The sequence below is a fragment of the Pristiophorus japonicus genome, unplaced genomic scaffold (assembly GCF_044704955.1).
Source record: "Pristiophorus japonicus isolate sPriJap1 unplaced genomic scaffold, sPriJap1.hap1 HAP1_SCAFFOLD_428, whole genome shotgun sequence".
NCBI classification, from domain to species: domain Eukaryota; kingdom Metazoa; phylum Chordata; class Chondrichthyes; family Pristiophoridae; genus Pristiophorus; species Pristiophorus japonicus.
The window spans coordinates 384,129-404,902 of NW_027254179.1; the positions used below are offsets into that span (position 1 = coordinate 384,129).

Genomic DNA, 20,774 nt, shown 5'->3' on the forward strand with positions numbered 1-20,774 from the left:
GGGTCCCACACACACCGACTCTCACTGGGGTACGGGTCCCACACACACTGACTCTCACTGGGGTACTGGTCCCACACACACTGACTCTCACTGGGGTACAGTCCCACACACACTGACTCTCACTGGGTTACGGGTCCCACACACACTGACTTTCACTGGGGTATGGGTCCCACACACACTGACTCTCACTGGGGTACAGTCCCACACACACTGACTCTCAGTGGGGTACAGTCCCACACACACTGACTCTCACTGGGGTACAGGTCCCACACACACTGACTCTCACTGGGGTACAGGTCCCACACACACTGACTCTCACTGGGGTACAGTCCCACACACACTGACTCTCACTGGGGTACGGGTCCCACACACACTGACTCTCACTGGGTACGGGTCCCACACACACTGACTCTCACTGGGGTACAGTCCCACACACACTGACTCTCACTGGGGTACGGGTCCCACACACACTGACTCTCACCGGGGTACGGGTCCCACACACACTGACTCTCACTGGGGTACAGTCCCACACACACTGACTCTCACTGGGGTACAGGTCCCACACACACTGACTCTCACTGGGGTATGTGTCCCACACACACTGACTCTCACTGGGGTACAGTCCCACACACACTGACTCTCACTGGGGTACAGGTCCCACACACACTGGTTCTCACTGGGGTACAGTCCCACACACACTGACTCTCACTGGGGTACAGTTCCACACACACTGACTCTCACTGGGGTACAGTCCCACACACACTGACTCTCACTGTGGTACAGTCCCACACACACTGACTCTCACTGGGGTACGGGTCCCACACACACTGACTCTCACTGGGTTACGTGTCCCACACACACTGACTCTCACTGGGGTACGGGTCCCACACACACTGACTTTCACTGGGGTACAGTCCCACACACACTGACTCTCACTGGGGTACGGGTCCCACACACACTGACTCTCACTGGGGTACAGTCCCACACACACTGACTCTCACTGGGGTACAGTCCCACACACACCGACTCTCACTGGGGTACAGTCCCACACACACTGACTCTCACTGGGGTACGGGTCCCACACACACTGACTCTCACTGGGGTACGGGTCCCACACACACTGACTCTCACTGGGGTACAGTCCCACACACACTGACTCTCACTGGGGTACGGGTCCCACACACACTGACTCTCACTGGGGTACAGTCCCACACACACTGACTCTCACTGGGGTACAGTCCCACACACACTGACTCTCACTGGGGTACAGGTCCCACACACACTGACTCTCACTGGGGTACAGTCCCACACACACTGACTCTCACTGGGGTACAGTCCCACACACAGTGACTCTCACTGGGGTACAGGTCCCACACACACTGACTCTCACTGGGGTACGGGTCCCACACACACCGACTCTCACTGGGGTACGGGTCCCACACACACTGACTCTCACTGGGGTACTGGTCCCACACACACTGACTCTCACTGGGGTACAGTCCCACACACACTGACTCTCACTGGGTTACGGGTCCCACACACACTGACTTTCACTGGGGTATGGGTCCCACACACACTGACTCTCACTGGGGTACAGTCCCACACACACTGACTCTCAGTGGGGTACAGTCCCACACACACTGACTCTCACTGGGGTACAGGTCCCACACACACTGACTCTCACTGGGGTACAGGTCCCACACACACTGACTCTCACTGGGGTACAGTCCCACACACACTGACTCTCACTGGGGTACGGGTCCCACACACACTGACTCTCACTGGGTACGGGTCCCACACACACTGACTCTCACTGGGGTACAGTCCCACACACACTGACTCTCACTGGGGTACGGGTCCCACACACACTGACTCTCACCGGGGTACGGGTCCCACTCACACTGACTCTCACTGGGGTACGGGTCCCACACACACTGACTCTCACTGGGGTACAGGTCCCACACACACTGACTCTCACTGGGGTACGGGTCCCACTCACACTGACACTCACTGGGGTACAGGTCCCACACAAACTGACTCTCACTGGGGTACAGTCACACACACACTGACTCTCACTGGGGTATGGGTCCCACACACACTGACTCTCACTGGGGTACGGGTCCCACACACACTGACTCTCACTGGGGTACAGTCCCACACACACTGACTCTCACTGGGGTACGGGTCCCACACACACTGACTCTCACTGGGGTCCAGACCCACACACACTGACTCTCACTGGGGTACAGTCCCACACACACTAACTCTCACTGGGGTACGGGTCCCACACACACTGACTCTCACTGGGGTACAGGTCCCACACACACTGACTCTCACTGGGGTATGGGTCCCACACACACTGACTCTCACTGGTGTACGGGTCCCACACTCACTGACTCTCACTGGGGTACAGTCCCACACACACTGACTCTCACTGGGGTACGGGTCCCACACACACTGACTCTCACTGGGGTACGGGTCCCACACACACTGACTCTCACTGGGGTACGGGTCCCACACACACTGACTCTCACTGGGGTACAATCCCACACACACTGACTCTCACTGGGGTACGGGTCCCACACACACTGACTCTCACTGGGATACGGGTCCCACACACACTGACTCTCACTGGGGTACGGGTCCCACAGACACACTGACTCTCACTGGGGTACAGTCCCACACACACTGACTCTCACTGGGGTACAGTCCCACACACACTGACTCTCACTGGGGTACAGGTCCCACACACACTGACTCTCACTGGGGTTCAGTCCCACACACACTGACTCTCACTGGGGTACGGGTCCCACACACACTGACTCTCACTGGGGTACGGGTCCCACACACACTGACTCTCACTGGGGTACGGGTCCCACACACACCGACTCACACTGGGGTACTGGTCCCACACACACTGACTCTCACTGGGGTACAGTCCCACACACACTGACTCTCACTGGGTTACGGGTCCCACACACACTGACTTTCACTGGGGTATGGGTCCCACACACACTGACTCTCACTGGGGTACAGTCCCACACACACTGACTCTCACTGGGGTACAGTCCCACACACACTGACTCTCACAGGAGTACAGGTCCCACACACACTGACTCTCACTGGGGTACAGTCCCACACACACTGACTCTCACTGGGGTACTGGTCCCACACACACTGACTCTCACTGGGGTACAGTCCCACACACACTGACTCTCACTGGGTTACGGGTCCCACACACACTGACTTTCACTGGGGTATGGGTCCCACACACACTGACTCTCACTGGGGTACAGTCCCACACACACTGACTCTCACTGGGGTACAGTCCCACACACACTGACTCTCACTGGGGTACAGGTCCCACACACACTGACTCTCACTGGGGTACAGTCCCACACACACTGACTCTCACTGGGGTACGGGTCCCACACACACTGACTCTCACTGGGTACGGGTCCCACACACACTGACTCTCACTGGGGTACAGTCCCACACACACTGACTCTCACTGGGGTACGGGTCCCACACACACTGACTCTCACTGGGGTACGGGTCCCACACACACTGACTCTCACTGGGGTACAGGTCCCACACAAACTGACTCTCACTGGGGTACAGTCACACACACACTGACTCTCACTGGGGTATGGGTCCCACACACACTGACTCTCACTGGGGTACGGGTCCCACACACACTGACTCTCACTGGGGTACAGTCCCACACACACTGACTCTCACTGGGGTACGGGTCCCACACACACTGACTCTCATTGGGGTCCAGACCCACACACACTGACTCTCACTGGGGTACAGTCCCACACACACTAACTCTCACTGGGGTACGGGTCCCACACACACTGACTCTCACTGGGGTACAGGTCCCACACACACTGACTCTCACTGGGGTATGGGTCCCACACACACTGACTCTCACTGGTGTACGGGTCCCACACTCACTGACTCTCACTGGGGTACAGTCCCACACACACTGACTCTCACTGGGGTACAGTCCCACACACACTGACTCTCACTGGGGTACAGTCGCACACACACTGACTCTCACTGGTGTACAGGTCGCACACACACTGACTCTCACCGGGGTACAGTCCCACACACACTGACTCTCACTGGGGTACAGGTCCCACACGCACTGACACTCACTGGGGTACAGGTCCCACACACACTGACTCTCACTGGGGTACGGGTCCCACACACACTGACTCTCACTGGGGTACAGGTCCCACACACACTGATTCTCACTGGGGTACAGGTCCCACACACACTGTCTCTCACTGGGGTATGTGTCCCACACACACTGACTCTCACTGGGGTACAGTCCCACACACACTGACTCTCACTGGGGTACAGGTCCCACACACACTGACTCTCACTGGGGTATGTGTCCCACACACACTGACTCTCACTGGGGTACAGTCCCACACACACTGACTCTCACTGGGGTACAGGTCCCACACACACTGACTCTCACTGGGGTATGTGTCCCACACACACTGACTCTCACTGGGGTACAGTCCCACACACACTGACTCTCACTGGGGTACAGGTCCCACACACACTGGTTCTCACTGGGGTACAGTCCCACACACACTGACTCTCACTGGGGTACAGTTCCACACACACTGACTCTCACTGGGGTACAGTCCCACACACACTGACTCTCACTGGGGTACAGTCCCACACACACTGACTCTCACTGGGGTACGGGTCCCACACACACTGACTCTCACTGGGTTACGTGTCCCACACACACTGACTCTCACTGGGGTACGGGTCCCACACACACTGACTTTCACTGGGGTACAGTCCCACACACACTGACTCTCACTGGGGTACGGGTCCCACACACACTGACTCTCACTGGGGTACAGTCCCACACACACTGACTCTCACTGGGGTACAGTCCCACACACACCGACTCTCACTGGGGTACAGTCCCACACACACTGACTCTCACTGGGGTACGGGTCCCACACACACTGACTCTCACTGGGGTACGGGTCCCACACACACTGACTCTCACTGGGGTACAGTCCCACACACACTGACTCTCACTGGGGTACGGGTCCCACACACACTGACTCTCACTGGGGTACAGTCCCACACACACTGACTCTCACTGGGGTACAGTCCCACACACACTGACTCTCACTGGGGTACAGGTCCCACACACACTGACTCTCACTGGGGTACAGTCCCACACACACTGACTCTCACTGGGGTACAGTCCCACACACAGTGACTCTCACTGGGGTACAGGTCCCACACACACTGACTCTCACTGGGGTACGGGTCCCACACACACCGACTCTCACTAGGGTACGGGTCCCACACACACTGACTCTCACTGGGGTACTGGTCCCACACACACTGACTCTCACTGGGGTACAGTCCCACACACACTGACTCTCACTGGGTTACGGGTCCCACACACACTGACTTTCACTGGGGTATGGGTCCCACACACACTGACTCTCACTGGGGTACAGTCCCACACACACTGACTCTCAGTGGGGTACAGTCCCACACACACTGACTCTCACTGGGGTACAGGTCCCACACACACTGACTCTCACTGGGGTACAGGTCCCACACACACTGACTCTCACTGGGGTACAGTCCCACACACACTGACTCTCACTGGGGTACGGGTCCCACACACACTGACTCTCACTGGGTACGGGTCCCACACACACTGACTCTCACTGGGGTACAGTCCCACACACACTGACTCTCACTGGGGTACGGGTCCCACACACACTGACTCTCACCGGGGTACGGGTCCCACTCACACTGACTCTCACTGGGGTACGGGTCCCACACACACTGACTCTCACTGGGGTACAGGTCCCACACACACTGACTCTCACTGGGGTACGGGTCCCACTCACACTGACTCTCACTGGGGTACAGGTCCCACACAAACTGACTCTCACTGGGGTACAGTCACACACACACTGACTCTCACTGGGGTATGGGTCCCACACACACTGACTCTCACTGGGGTACGGGTCCCACACACACTGACTCTCACTGGGGTACAGTCCCACACACACTGACTCTCACTGGGGTACGGGTCCCACACACACTGACTCTCACTGGGGTCCAGACCCACACACACTGACTCTCACTGGGGTACAGTCCCACACACACTAACTCTCACTGGGGTACGGGTCCCACACACACTGACTCTCACTGGGGTACAGGTCCCACACACACTGACTCTCACTGGGGTATGGGTCCCACACACACTGACTCTCACTGGTGTACGGGTCCCACACTCACTGACTCTCACTGGGGTACAGTCCCACACACACTGACTCTCACTGGGGTACGGGTCCCACACACACTGACTCTCACTGGGGTACGGGTCCCACACACACTGACTCTCACTGGGGTACGGGTCCCACACACACTGACTCTCACTGGGGTACAATCCCACACACACTGACTCTCACTGGGGTACGGGTCCCACACACACTGACTCTCACTGGGATACGGGTCCCACACACACTGACTCTCACTGGGGTACGGGTCCCACAGACACACTGACTCTCACTGGGGTACAGTCCCACACACACTGACTCTCACTGGGGTACAGTCCCACACACACTGACTCTCACTGGGGTACAGGTCCCACACACACTGACTCTCACTGGGGTTCAGTCCCACACACACCGACTCTCACTGGGGTACGGGTCCCACACTCACTGACTCTCACTGGGGTACAGGTCCCACACACACTGACTCTCACTGGGGTACAGTCCCACACACACTGACTCTCACTGGGGTACAGTCCCACACACACTGACTCTCACTGGGGTACGGGTCCCACACACACTGACTCTCACTGGGGTACAGTCCCACACACACTGACTCTCACTGGGGTATGGGTCCCACACACACTGACTCTCACTGGGGTACAGTCCCACACACACTGACTCTCACTGGGGTACAGGTCCCACACACACTTGCAACGCTCCCTATACTTGAAACCACTATTATTTCATTGCCAGGGGAGTCCATGAGGGTTCTGAATGGATTCGGAACATTGGCAACGACAGAGATCTTTGGGAACCTGCAACTTATTCGACTACATGATCCAATCAAACCTGGAAAGTGGGAACTTGAAATCTCGTCCACAACCGAGTATTCAGTCAGAATCACTGGTGAGTCACGGAGTCAGTACAAATACACCTGTGATACCTTGAGACACAGCTGCAGAAACACATTCACTAACAGAACTGTGATCACATGGTCTTTCATTGTTATTCCATCATTACATCAGTAGTCCACTAGAGGGAGCAGTCCTCTAGTCTCCAACAATTCTCCCTCCTTATTGAAGAAGTTAATCACAGCAAAATATTAATTATACAGAAATTGCATGGTATGGTATTCACAACAAAAGGTATGAATTACTATTCCATATTTACAAATCAAACTTAACCAATGTTTTTCTGTTTCGAAGAGGATACCTCAATTCTTGAACGGAACTTTCCAAACTTATTGCTGGATGTAGGCTCATTTTAAGTTGAGTCTGAGGAAAGTTTTTCTCCAAGGGCTGAGCTTGATCTACATTTGAACTCTATACAACTTCAGACTTTTTGTCTGCCTGACTCAGACTTAAATTCTGACGTTCCCTTGGACTTGTTTCCAATACATCTGATGCAGGATTTGCTCCTGGTACTCTCCGTGTAACAAGACTATCTGACTCATCAGAGTAAATTGAATCATCCCAACTTTCAACTCCTTCCACATCTGTCGGTAAAATATGATCAATGTGAGCAAACCTAACCTGTCCATGATCAAACATCTTGATCAAATATGTGCGAGGGTCACATACCTTCACCACTATTCATGGTGATGGTTCTTCACTCTCCCCTTCTGATTCAATTTCAATTACTCTACTTCTATCATGATTCTCTTTCTGTCTTAATTGACTGTGCCAAGTGCTGCAGTACAGAGGGTCCAAGAGGGTCCTTGTGCATGAAACACAAAATGTTAGCATGCAGGTACAGCAAGTACTCAGGAAGGCAAATGGACTGTTGATCTTTATTGCAAGGGGGATAGAATATAAAAGCAGGGGAGTCTTGCTACAGTTATACAGGGTATTGGTGAGGCCACACCTGGAGTACTGCGTGCAGTTTTGGTCTCCGTATTTAAGGAAGAATATACTTGCATTGGAGGCTGTTCAGAGAAGGTTCACTTGGTTGATTCCAGAGATGAGGGGGTTGACTTATGAGGAAAGGTTGGGGAGGTTGGGCCTCTACTCATTGGAGTTCAGAAGAATGAGAGGTGATCTTATCGAAACGTATCAGATAATGAGGGGGCTTGACAAGGTGGATGCAGAGAGGATATTTCCACTCATAGGGAAAACTAAAACTAGGGGACATAGTCTTAGAATAAGGGGCCGCCCATTTAAAACTGAGATGAGGAGAAATTTCTTCTCTCAGAGGTTTGTAAATCTGTGGAATTCGCTGCCTCAGAGAGCTGTGGAAGCCGGGACATTGAATATATTTAAGGCAGAGATAGACAATTTTTGAGCGATAAACGAGAACCTGGTTCATTGCTGTCATTTGAGAAACAACTCTGCTGGTGTTCTGCCAGTAGTTGCATGAGGAGTATTTCGATAAGTAATTGGAAAATTTGCCAGTTTGTGGACTAATGGCAACTACTGTTTCTTTGAAGTTGGATGCAAGATTTGTTTGATGAGAGCACTTTTTGCAATTTGTACTGTGCGCTCTGTTGCACCATTTGAAACAGGGCAGTATGGTGGTACTTTGGTGTGTTTCACACCGTTTCTGCTCATGCACTGTGCAAATTCTTCTGAACAAAATTGCGGCCCATTATCAGACACAATTTCTTTTGACGACTGGAAATGGCGCAAAATTTTCAGCAGTATTAGTCGGCCATATCCATCAACATAGCTGGCTGACAAGCTAAATCAATAGTCAAGTTCGGGGTTGTCAACAACCATCTTCTGATCGCTTCATTTTTCAAACCACAAAGAAAGTGGTCATGCAATGCTCGGTCCTGAAAGTTTCTGAAATGAGAGTGAATGAATAATTTTTTTAAAGCTACAATGGGAATATGGCAATGGGAACCAATAAGGGAATTAAGGGTTATGGGGAGCGAGCGGGTAACTGGAGCTGAGTCCACGGCCAGATCAGCCCTGATCTTGTTGAATGGCGGAGCAGGCTCGAGGGGCTAGATGGCCTACTCCTGTTCCTAATTCTTATGTTCTTATGTTCTTATGTACGCACTGATACGCTCATCATTTAGTAGATTTTGTATTCCAAAATTATAACTTTCACCAATTTTCAGCGGCTCAGGACTGTAGTGATGGTCTAACTTGGTTAGAATCTCCATCAGTGGTGTGTCCTTTGGCTTGACGCGAACCAGCACATTTTTCAGGGTTTCATACACCTCGGGGCGTGCTTTAGTCAAGAAAATAGTCCGTTTCTTTTATGGTTTTCATCATCGGAGACTTCAACGAAACTATTCGTGGAGAAAAACACTTCTAGCCACTCCGATGCTCTCTCGAACACGATGGAACTCATCCAAGTGCCCTATTAAGAACATAAGAAATAGGAGCAGGAGTCGGCCATTCGGCCCCTCGAGCCTGCTCTGCCATTCAATAAGATCATGGCTGATATGATCATGGACTCAGCTCCACTTCCCCGCCCACTCCCCATAACCCTTTAATCCCTTATCACTAAAAAATCTGTCTATCTCCACCTTAAATATATTCAATGTCCCGGCTTCCACAGCTCTCTGGGGCAGAGAATTACACAGATTTATAACCCTCTGAGTGAAGAAATTCCTCCTCATCTCAATCTTAAATGGGCGGCCCCTTATTCTAAGACTATGTCCCCTAGTTTTAGTCTCCCCTATGAGTGGAAATATCCTCTCTGCATCCACCTTGTCAAGCCCCCTCATTATCTTATGTTTCAATACGATCACCTCTCATTCTTCTGAACTCCAAAGCGTATAGGCCCAACCTACTCAACCTATTCCTACAAGTCAACCCCCTCATCTCCTGAATTAACCTCTTGAAACTTCTCTGAACTGCCTTCAATGCAAATATATTCTTCCTTAAATACGGAGACCAAAACTGCACGCAGTACTCCAGGTGTGGCCTCACCAATACCCTGTACAGTTGTAGCAGGACTTCTCTGCTTTTATACTCTATCCCCCTTGCAATAAAGGCTAACATTCCATTTGCCTTCCTGATCACTTGCTGTACCTGCACACTAACTTTTGTGTTTCATGCACAAGTAACCCCCAGGTCCCTCTGTACTGCAGCACTTTGCAATCTTTCTCCATTTAAATTATAATTTGCTTTTCTATTATTTCTGCCAAAGTGGATATTATTCCCATGGGTGCAGCCATCTAGGCTGTGGCAACATCGACAGATCAGCCAAGTGTGCTTGACGTTTGCCGCGGATTTTTAGCTGTTCTGCAAAACAAAGACCCTCTCAAATTCTCTGTTGGTTGGCAGGATCATCCACCAACAAAAATATCAGCTAGAGAGTCCAAAATGAACATCCTCATCGCCAATCTGTGATATCTTTAGCCACAGCTAATGGAACTGTGATCACATGACCTTGCAACATGATCTTTTATTGTTGTTACAGAAATAGTTATGACATGAGTAGTCCACTAGAGGGAGTAATCCACTGGACTTCAACACTTCTCCCTCCTTATTGAAGAAGTTAATCATAACAAGGCATCAGGATGGAGACACCCAGATCCAAATACCCCGATATATAAACCCCCCAAACCCGCACTTATTGAACAATTCTCTTTTGTTCCTTTAGGTCAGAGTATGATCGACTTCTCCTACAATTTTGTCGAGCCCTTCGAGGGACCCCACCCTGGACTCATCCCCATCAGTGGGCGGCCCAGTCCAGGTGAGTTTATCGATCACACGCCACTTAGATTCTGGCTCCAGAGGTCACTGTGATCCCCTCGACTGTGGGTGCTCATACTGTCTGGGGTACAGGTTCCAGAGAAAACACTCCCCGGGCAGGTACAGCACATGGTTAGATACAGAGTAAAGCTCCCTCTACACTGTCCCATCAAACACTCCCAGGGCAGGTACAGGGGGTTAGATACAGAGTAAAGCTCCCTCTACACTGTCCCATCAAACACTCCCAGGGCAGGTACAGGGGGTTAGATACAGAGTAAATCTCCCTCTACACTGTCCCATCAAACACTCCCAGGGCAGGTACAGAGGGTTAGATACAGAGTAAAGCTCCCTCGATACTGTCCCATCAAACACTCCCAGAGCAGGTACAGGGGGTTAGATACAGAGTAAAGCTCTCTCTACACTGTCCCATCAAACACTCCCAGGGCAGGTACAGGGGGTTAGATACAGAGTAAAGCTCCCTCGACACTGTCCCATCAAACACTCTCAGGGCAGGTACAGGGGGTTAGGTACAGAGTAAAGCTCCCTCTACACTGTCCCATCAAACACTCCCAGGGCAGGTACAGCACGGGGTTAGATACAGAGTAAAACTCCCTCTACACTGTCCCATCAAACACTCCCAGGGCAGGTACAGGGTGTTAGATACAGAGTAAAGCTCCCTCTACACTGTCCCATCAAACACTCCCAGAACAGGTACAGGGGGTTAGATACAGAGTAAAGCTCCCTCTACACTGTCCCATCAAACACTCCCAGGACAGGTACAGGGGGTTAGATACAGAGTAAAGCTCCCTCTACACTGTCGCATCAAACACTCCCAGGACAGGTACAGCACGGGGTTAGATACAGAGTAAAGCTCACTCTGCACTGTCCCATCAAACACTCCCAGGGCAGGTACAGTGGGTTAGATACAGAGTAAAGCTCCCTCTACACTGTCCCATCAAACACTCCCAGGGCAGGTAAAGCACGGGGTTAGATACAGAGTAAAGCTCCCTCTACACTGTCCCATCAAACACTCCCAGGACAGGTAATGGGGTTAGATACAGAGTAAAGCTCCCTCTGCACTGTCCCATCAAACACTCCCAGGGCAGGTACAGGGGGTTAGATACAGAGTAAAGCTCCCTCTGCACTGTCCCATCAAACACTCCCAGGGCAGGTACAGGGGGTTAGATACAGAGTAAAGCTCCCTCTGCACTGTCCCATCAAACACTCCCAGGGCTGGTACAGCACGGGATTAGATACAGAGTAAAGCTCCCTCTGCACTGTCCCCATCAAACACTCCCAGGGCAGGTACAGCACGGGGTTAGATACAGAGTAAAATTCCCTCTACACTGTCCCATCAAACACTCCCAGGGCAGGTACAGGGGGTTAGATAGAGTAAAGCTCCGTCTACACTGCCCCATCAAACACTCCCAGGGCAGTTACAGGGGGTTAGATACAGAGTAAAGCTCCCTCTACACTGTCCCATCAAACAATCGCAGGGCAGGTACAGGGGGTTAGATACAGAGTAAAGCTCCCTCTACACTGTCGCATCAAACACTCCCAGGGCAGGTACAACACGGGGTTAGATACAGAGTAAAGCTCCCTCGACACTGTCCCATCAAACACTCCCAGGGCAGGTACAACACGGGGTTAGATACAGAGTAAAGCTCCCTCTACACTGTCCCATCAAACACTCCCAGGGCAGGTACAGGGGGTTAGATACAGGGTAAAGCTCCCTCTACACTGTCCCATCAAACACTCCCAGGGGAGGTACAGGGGGTTAGATACAGAGTAAAGCTCCCTCGACACTGTCCCATCAAACACTCCCAGGGCAGGTACAGTGGGTTAGATACAGAGTAAAGCTCCCTCTACACTGTCCCATCAAACACTCCCAGGGCAGGTACAGTACAGGTTAGATACAGAGTAAAGCTCCCTCTACACTGTCCCATCAAACACTCTCAGGGCAGGCACAGGGGGTTAGATACAGAGTAAAGCTCCCTCTACACTGTCCCATCAAACACTCCCAGGACAGGTACAGCACGGGGTTAGATACAGAGTAAAACTCCCTCTACACTGTCCCATCAAACACTCCCAGGGCAGGTACAGGGTGTTAGATACAGAGTAAAGCTCCCTCTACACTGTCCCATCAAACACTCCCAGAACAGGTACAGGGGGTTAGATACAGAGTAAAGCTCCCTCTACACTGTCCCATCAAACACTCCCAGGACAGGTACAGGGGATTAGATACAGAGTAAAGCTCCCTCTACACTGTCCCATCAAACACTCCCAGGACAGGTACAGCACGGGGTTAGATACAGAGTAAAGCTCCCTCTACACTGTCCCATCAAACACTCCCAGGGCAGGTACAGCACGGGGTTAGATACAGAGTAAAGCTCCCTCTACACTGTCCCATCAAACACTCCCAGGACAGGTACAGGGGGTTAGATACAGAGTAAAGCTCCTTCTGCACTGTCCCCATCAAACACTCCCAGGGCAGGTACAGCACGGGGTTAGATACAGAGTAAAATTCCCTCTACACTGTCCCATCAAACACTCCCAGGGCAGGTACAGGGGGTTAGATACAGAGTAAAGCTCCCTCTACACTGTCCCATCAAACACTCCCAGGGCAGGTACAGGGGGTTAGATACAGAGTAAAGCTCCCTCTACACTGTCCCATCAAACACTCCCAGGGCAGTTACAGGGGGTTAGATACAGAGTAAAGCTCCCTCTACACTGTCCCATTAAACACTCGCAGGGCAGGTATAGGGGGTTAGATACAGAGTAAAGCTCCCTCTACACTGTCCCATCAAACACTCCCAGGGCAGGTACAGGGGGTTAGATACAGAGTAAAGCTCCCTCTACACTGTCCCCATCAAACACTCCCAGGGCAGGTACAGGGGGTTAGATACAGAGTAAAGCTCCCTCTACACTGTCCCATCAAACACTCCCAGGGCAGGTACACGGGGTTAGATACAGAGTAAAGCTCCCTCTGCACTGTCCCGTCTAACACTCCCAGGGCAGGTACAGGGTTTAGATACAGAGTGAAGGTCTGTATCTCGGTCGATGGAAGATGTTCCTTGCCCACCTTGGCATGGTCTGACCACTCTCTCCCTCCCGTCTGACCCCTCCCGCAGGTCGGAATGCTACACTGATGGTCACGGTGACTGGTCTCTCCATCTACCCGAACTCCTCGGTCACCGGGTTGGTGCTGGTCGATATTCGGGGCAGGACCTCGCAGATTGGAACGCTGTCGAACGAGACCGAGTCAGCCGACACCTACCTGGTGACGATGGAGGCGGTTCCCCGAGATTCTTTCTATGTCCAGCTCCGGGGGCAGGACGGGATTGGGAATGTGTTCCAGCGACAGTCTTCAGCCCTGGTCTCCTCTTCAACCTCAACACTGAAGGTACAGCCCCCTCAAACTCCCCCTCACCCTGTCCCCAAATCCCCTCACCCTCAACAAAGCACTTCTTTATTGAAGTGCGCTCACTGTTGTAACGTGACAACCAATTTGTGCACAGCAAGATCCCACACACAGCGATGTGATAATGACCCAGATCGTCTGTGTTAGTGATGTTGGTTGTGGGATAAATATTGGCCCCAGGACACCGGGGAGAACTCCCCCTGCTCTTCTTCCAAATAGTGGCCCCGGGATCTTTTACATCCACCTGAGAGGGCAGACGGGGCCTCGGTTTAACGTCTCATCCGAAAGACGGCATCTCCGACAGTGCGGCACTCCCTCAGTACTGCCCCTCCGACAGTGCGGCACTCCCTCAGTACTGTCCCTCCGACAGTGCGGCGCTCCCTCAGTACTGCCCCTCCGACAGTGCGGCACTCCCTCAGTACTGCCCCTCCGACAGTGCGGCGCTCCCTCAGTACTGCCCCTCCGACAGTGCGGCGCTCCCTCAGTACTGCCCCTCCGACAGTGCGGCACTCCCTCAGTACTGTCCCTCCGACAGTGCGGCGCTCCCTCAGTACTGCCCCTCCGACAGTGCGGCACTCCCTCAGTACTGCCCCTCCGACAGTGCGGCGCTCCCTCAGTACTGCCCCTCCGACAGTGCGGCGCTCCCTCAGTACTGCCCCTCCGACAGTGCGGCACTCCCTCAGTACCGCCCCTCCGACAGTGCGGCGCTCCCTCAGTACTGCCCCTCCGACAGTGCCGCGCTCCCTCAGTACTGCCCCTCCGACAGTGCAGCACTCCCTCAGTACTGCCCCTCCGACAGTGCGGCGCTCCCTCAGTACTGCCCCTCCGACAGTGCGGGGCTCCCTCAGTATTGCCCCTCCGACAGTGCGGCGCTCCCTCAGTACTGCCCCACCGACAGTGCGGCGCTCCCTCAGTACTGCCCCTCCGACAGTGCGGCACTCCCTCAGTACTGCCCCACCGACAGTGCGGCACACCCTCAGTACTGCCCCTCCGACAGTGCGGCGCTCCCTCAGTACTGACCCTCCGACAGTGCGGCACTCCCTCAGTACTGCCCCTCCGACAGTGCGGCGCTCCCTCAGTACCGCCCCTCCGACAGTGCGGCGCTCCCTCAGTACTGCCCCTCCGACAGTGCGGCGCTCCCTCAGTACCACCCCTCCGACAGTGTGTCGCTCCCTCAATACTGCCCCTCCGACAGTGCTGCACTCCCTCAGTACTGCCCCTCCGACAGTGCGGCGCTCCCTCAGTACCGCCCCTCCGACAGTGCGGCGCTCCCTCAGTACTGCCCCTCCGACAGTGCTGCACTCCCTCAGTACCGGCCCTCCGACAGTGCGGCTCTCCCTCAGTCATCATCATAGGCAGTCCCTCGGAATCGAGGAAGACTTGCCTCCACTCTTAACACGAGTCCTTAGGTGGCTGAACAGCCCAATACGGGAACCACAGTCCCTGTCACAGGTGGGACAGATAGACGTTGAGGGAAGGGGAGGGAGGGACAGATAGACGTTGAGGGAAGGGGAGGGTGGGACAGATAGACGTTGAGGGAAGGGGAGGGTGGGACAGATAGACGTTGAGGGAAGGGGAGGGTGGGACAGATAGACGTTGAGGGAAGGGGAGGGTGGGACAGATAGACGTTGAGGGAAGGGGAGGGTGGGACAGACAGACGTTGAGGGAAGGGGAGGGTGGGACAGATAGACGTTGAGGGAAGGGGAGGGTGGGACAGATAGACGTTGAGGGAAGGGGAGGGTGGGACAGACAGACGTTGAGGGAAGGGGAGGGTGGGACTGGTTTGCCGCACGCTCCTTCCGCTGCCTGCGCTTGGTTTCTGCACGCTCTCGGCGACGAGACTCGAGGTGCTCAGCGCCCTCCCGGATGCACTCCCTCCACTTAGGGCGGACTGGTCTTTGGGCCCAGGGACTCCCAGGTGTCGGTGGGGATGTTGCACTTTATCAGGGGAGGCTTTGAGGGTGGTCCCTTGTAACGTTTCCTCTGCCCACCTTTGGCTCGTTTGCCCGTGAAGGAGTTCGAGTAGAGCGCTCGCTTTGGGGAGTCTCGTGTCTGGGGGACATGCGGACAATGTGGCCCTGCCCAGCGGAGCTGGTCGAGTGTGGTCAGTGCTTCGATGCTGGGGATGTCCCACAAGGCAACAGTCAGTGTGAGAACGGATAAATTGATCATGCAATGCAGGTTAAAGGTCAGCTGACTGACTGTCCAATCGCTGTGTGTCTGCATTCAGGTAACGGGCGATGAGATCGTCCTATCAGGACAGGAGTTCAACGTAACATTTACGCTGGCATCGGAGGGTCTGGCTTTAAATTGCACCCTGAACTTGAGAGATGACCAGAACTTCGCTCAGAGTATCAGCCCCACCAGGTGAGCAAAGGTCACAGGTACAGGGGGTTAGATACAGAGTAAAGCTCCCTCTACACTGTCCCATCAAACACTCCCAGGGCAGGTACAGGGGGTTAGATACAGAGTAAAGCTCCCTCTACACTGTCCCATCAAACACTCCCAGGGCAGGTACAGGGGGTTAGATACAGAGTAAAGCTCCCTCTACACTGTCCCATCAAACACTCCCAGGGCAGGTACAGGGGGTTAGATACAGAGTAAAGCTCCCTCTACACTGTCCCATCAAACACTCCCAGGGCAGGTACAGGGGGTTAGATACAGAGTAAAGCTCCCTCTACACTGTCCCATCAAACACTCCCAGGGGGGAGTGTGATGTGGAGCATAAACCCGGGCACGGACCTTTTGTGACGAATGGCCTGTTCCTGTGCTGTGTATACGATGTAATTCTCTCTCTCTCTCCCTCTCTCTCCCCCTCACTCCCCCCTCTCCCTCTCTCTCTCTCTCCCCCTCACTCCCCCCTCTCTCCCCCCTCTCCCTCTCTCCCCCTCACTCCCCCCTCACTCCCCCCTCCCTCGCTCAGTGCGACTGTTGGAGGGAACGAGACAGTGGAAGGCACGGCCTATTTCTCGGTGCCCAACACCACGGCCCCAGGAACGGCGGTGACCATCACCATCGAGGCCTCGTGCCCAGATACCGGCAACTTCAACTACGGGATCCTGGAGGTCACAGTCAGGAACCAGGTGAGGCATCTTTACACACTCACACTCACACTCACACTCACACTCACACACTCACTCACACTCACAATCACTCAGACACACTCAAACACTCACACACACTCACACTCACATTCAAACACACTCTCACACTCACACTCACACTCACTCTCACACTCACACTCACACACACTCTCACACTCACACTCACTCTCACACTCACACTCACATTCAAACACACTCTCACACTCACACTCACTCTCACACTCACACTCACACTCACTCAGACACACTCACACTCACTCACACACTCACACTCACATTCAGACACACTCAAACACTCACACTCACACTCACACTCACATTCAGACACACTCAAACACTCAAACACTCACACTCACAGACACACTCACTCTCACACTCACACTCACACTCACACTCACTCTCACACTCACACTCACACTCACACTCACTCTCACTCTCACTCTCACTCTCACCCTCACACTCACACTCACTCTCACACTCACACTCACTCTCACTCTCACTCTCACCCTCACACTCACACTCACACTCACAGACACACTCACACTCACACTCACACTCACACTCACACTCACTCTCACACTCACACTCACACTCACACTCACTCTCACTCTCACTCTCACTCTCACCCTCACAGACACACTCACTCTCACACTCACACTCACACTCACACTCACACTCACTCTCACACTCACTCTCACACTCACACACTCACTCACACTCACAATCACTCAGACACACTCAAACACTCACACACACTCACACTCACATTCAAACACACTCTCACACTCACACTCACTCTCACACTCACTCTCACACTCACACTCACACTCACACTCAAACACTCACACTCACATTCAAACACACTCTCACACTCACACTCACTCTCACACTCACACTCACATTCAAACACACTCTCACACTCACACTCACACTCACTCTCACTCTCACCCTCACACTCACACTCACACTCACAGACACACTCACACTCACACTCACACTCACACTCACACTCACTCTCACTCTCACTCTCACCCTCACACTCACACTCACACTCACAGACACACTCACTCTCACACTCACACTCACACTCACACTCACACTCACACTCACTCTCACACTCACACTCACTCTCACACTCACACACTCACTCACACTCACAATCACTCAGACACACTCAAACACTCACACACACTCACACTCACATTCAAACACACTCTCACACTCACTCTCACACTCACTCTCACACTCACACTCACACTCACACTCACACTCAAACACTCACACTCACATTCAAACACACTCTCACACTCACACTCACTCTCACACTCACACTCACATTCAAACACACTCTCACACTCACACTCACTCTCACACTCACACTCACACTCACTCAGACACACTCACACTCACTCACACACTCACACTCACATTCAGACACACTCAAACACTCACACTCACACTCACACTCACATTCAGACACACTCAAACACTCAAACACTCACACTCACTCAGACACACTCAAACACTCACACTCACACTCACACTCACTCAGACACACTCAAACACTCACACTCACACTCACATTCAGACACACTCAAACACTCACACTCACACTCACTCAGACACACTCAAACACTCACACTCACACTCACATTCAGACACACTCAAACACTCACACTCACACTCACTCAGACACACTCAAACACTCACACTCACTCAGACACACTCAAACACTCACACTCACATTCACTCAGACACACTCAAACACTCACTCACACAGCAAGGTGTCTCCCAACACCACTCTGATCACTGGCGCTCGCCATGCGACCATTTTGTTGTCATTTCATCAGCACTTGTTCTTACAACAGTCGGCCACTCGGAGGGTCAGTACTGAGGGAGCTCCGCACTGTCGGAGGGGCAGTACTGAGGGAGCGCCGCACTGTCGGAGGGGCAGTACTGAGGGAGCGCCGCACTGTCGGAGGGGCAGTACTGAGGGAGCGCCGCACTGTCGGAGGGGCAGAACTGAGGGAGTTCCGCACTGTCGGAGGGGCAGTACTGAGGGAGCACTGCACTGTTGGAGGGGCAGTACTGAGGGAGTGCCGTACTGTCGGAGGGGCAGTACTGAGGGAGCGCCGCACTGTCGGAGGGGCAGAACTGAGGGAGTGCCGCACTGTCGGAGGGGCAGTACTGAGGGAGCGTCGCACTGTCGGAGGGGCAGTACTGAGGGAGCGCCGCACTGTCGAAGGGTCAGTACTGAGGGAGCGTCGCACTGTCAGAGGGGCAGTACTGAGGGAGTGCCACACTGTCGGAGGGGCAGTACTGAGGGAGCGCCGCACTGTCGGAGGGTCAGTACTGAGGGAGCGTCGCACTGTCAGAGGGGCAGTACTGAGGGAGTGCCACACTGTCGGAGGGGCAGTACTGAGGGAGCGCCGCACTGTCAGAGGGGCAGTACTGAGGGAGCATTGCACTGTCGGAGGGGCAGTACTGAGGGAGCGCCGCACTGTCGGAGGGGCAGTACTGAGGGAGCGCCGCACTGTCGGAGGGGCAGTACTGAGGGAGCACCGCACTGTCGGAGGGGCAGTATTGAGGGAGCACCGCACTGTCGGAGGGGCAGTACTGAGGGAGCCCCGCACTGTCGGAGGGGCAGTATTGAGGGAGCGCCGCACTGTCGGAGGGGCAGTACTGAGGGAGCGCCACACTGTCGGAGGGGCAGTACTGAGGGAGCGCCGCACTGTCGGAGGGGCAGTACTGAGGGAGCGCCGCACTGTCGGAGGGGCAGTACTGAGGGAGCGCCGCACTGTCGGAGGGGCAGTACTGAGGGAGCGCCGCACTGTCGGAGGGGCAGTACTGAGGGAGCGCCGCACTGTGGGAGGGGCAGTACTGAGGGAGCACCGCACTGTCGGAGGGGCAGTACTGAGGGAGCGCCGCACTGTCGGAGGGGCAGTACTGAGGGAGCGCCGCACTGTCGGAGGGGCAGTACTGAGGGAGCGCCGCACTGTGGGAGGGGCAGTACTGAGGGAGCACCGCACTGTCGGAGGGGCAGTACTGAGGGAGCCCCGCACTGTCGGAGGGGCAGTACTGAGGGAGCGCCACACTGTCGGAGGGGCAGTACTGAGGGAGCGCCGCACTGTCGGAGGGGCCGTACTGAGGGAGCGCCGCACTGTCGGAGGGGCAGTACTGAGGGAGCGCCGCACTGTCGGAGGGGCAGTACTGAGGGAGTGCCGCACTGTCGGAGGGGCAGTACTGAGGGAGCGCCGCACTGTCGGAGGGGCCGTACTGAGGGAGTGCCGCACTGTCGGAGGGGCAGTACTGAGGG

At 54.2% G+C, this 20,774-nt stretch overlaps 1 protein-coding gene across 1 annotated transcript in view; it reads left to right on the plus strand.

Moving 5' to 3' along the window:
• LOC139251260 (von Willebrand factor A domain-containing protein 7-like) overlaps window positions 1–20,774 on the plus strand; it is a 122,705-nt gene that overhangs the window by 101,292 nt on the left and 639 nt on the right. The window contains exons 11-15 of the mRNA XM_070873230.1: window positions 7,038–7,190; window positions 10,842–10,934; window positions 14,065–14,336; window positions 16,585–16,721; window positions 17,278–17,437. Of these exons, the coding sequence (XP_070729331.1) occupies window positions 7,038–7,190; window positions 10,842–10,934; window positions 14,065–14,336; window positions 16,585–16,721; window positions 17,278–17,437 (815 nt within the window). The remainder of the gene's footprint in view (window positions 1–7,037; window positions 7,191–10,841; window positions 10,935–14,064; window positions 14,337–16,584; window positions 16,722–17,277; window positions 17,438–20,774) is intronic.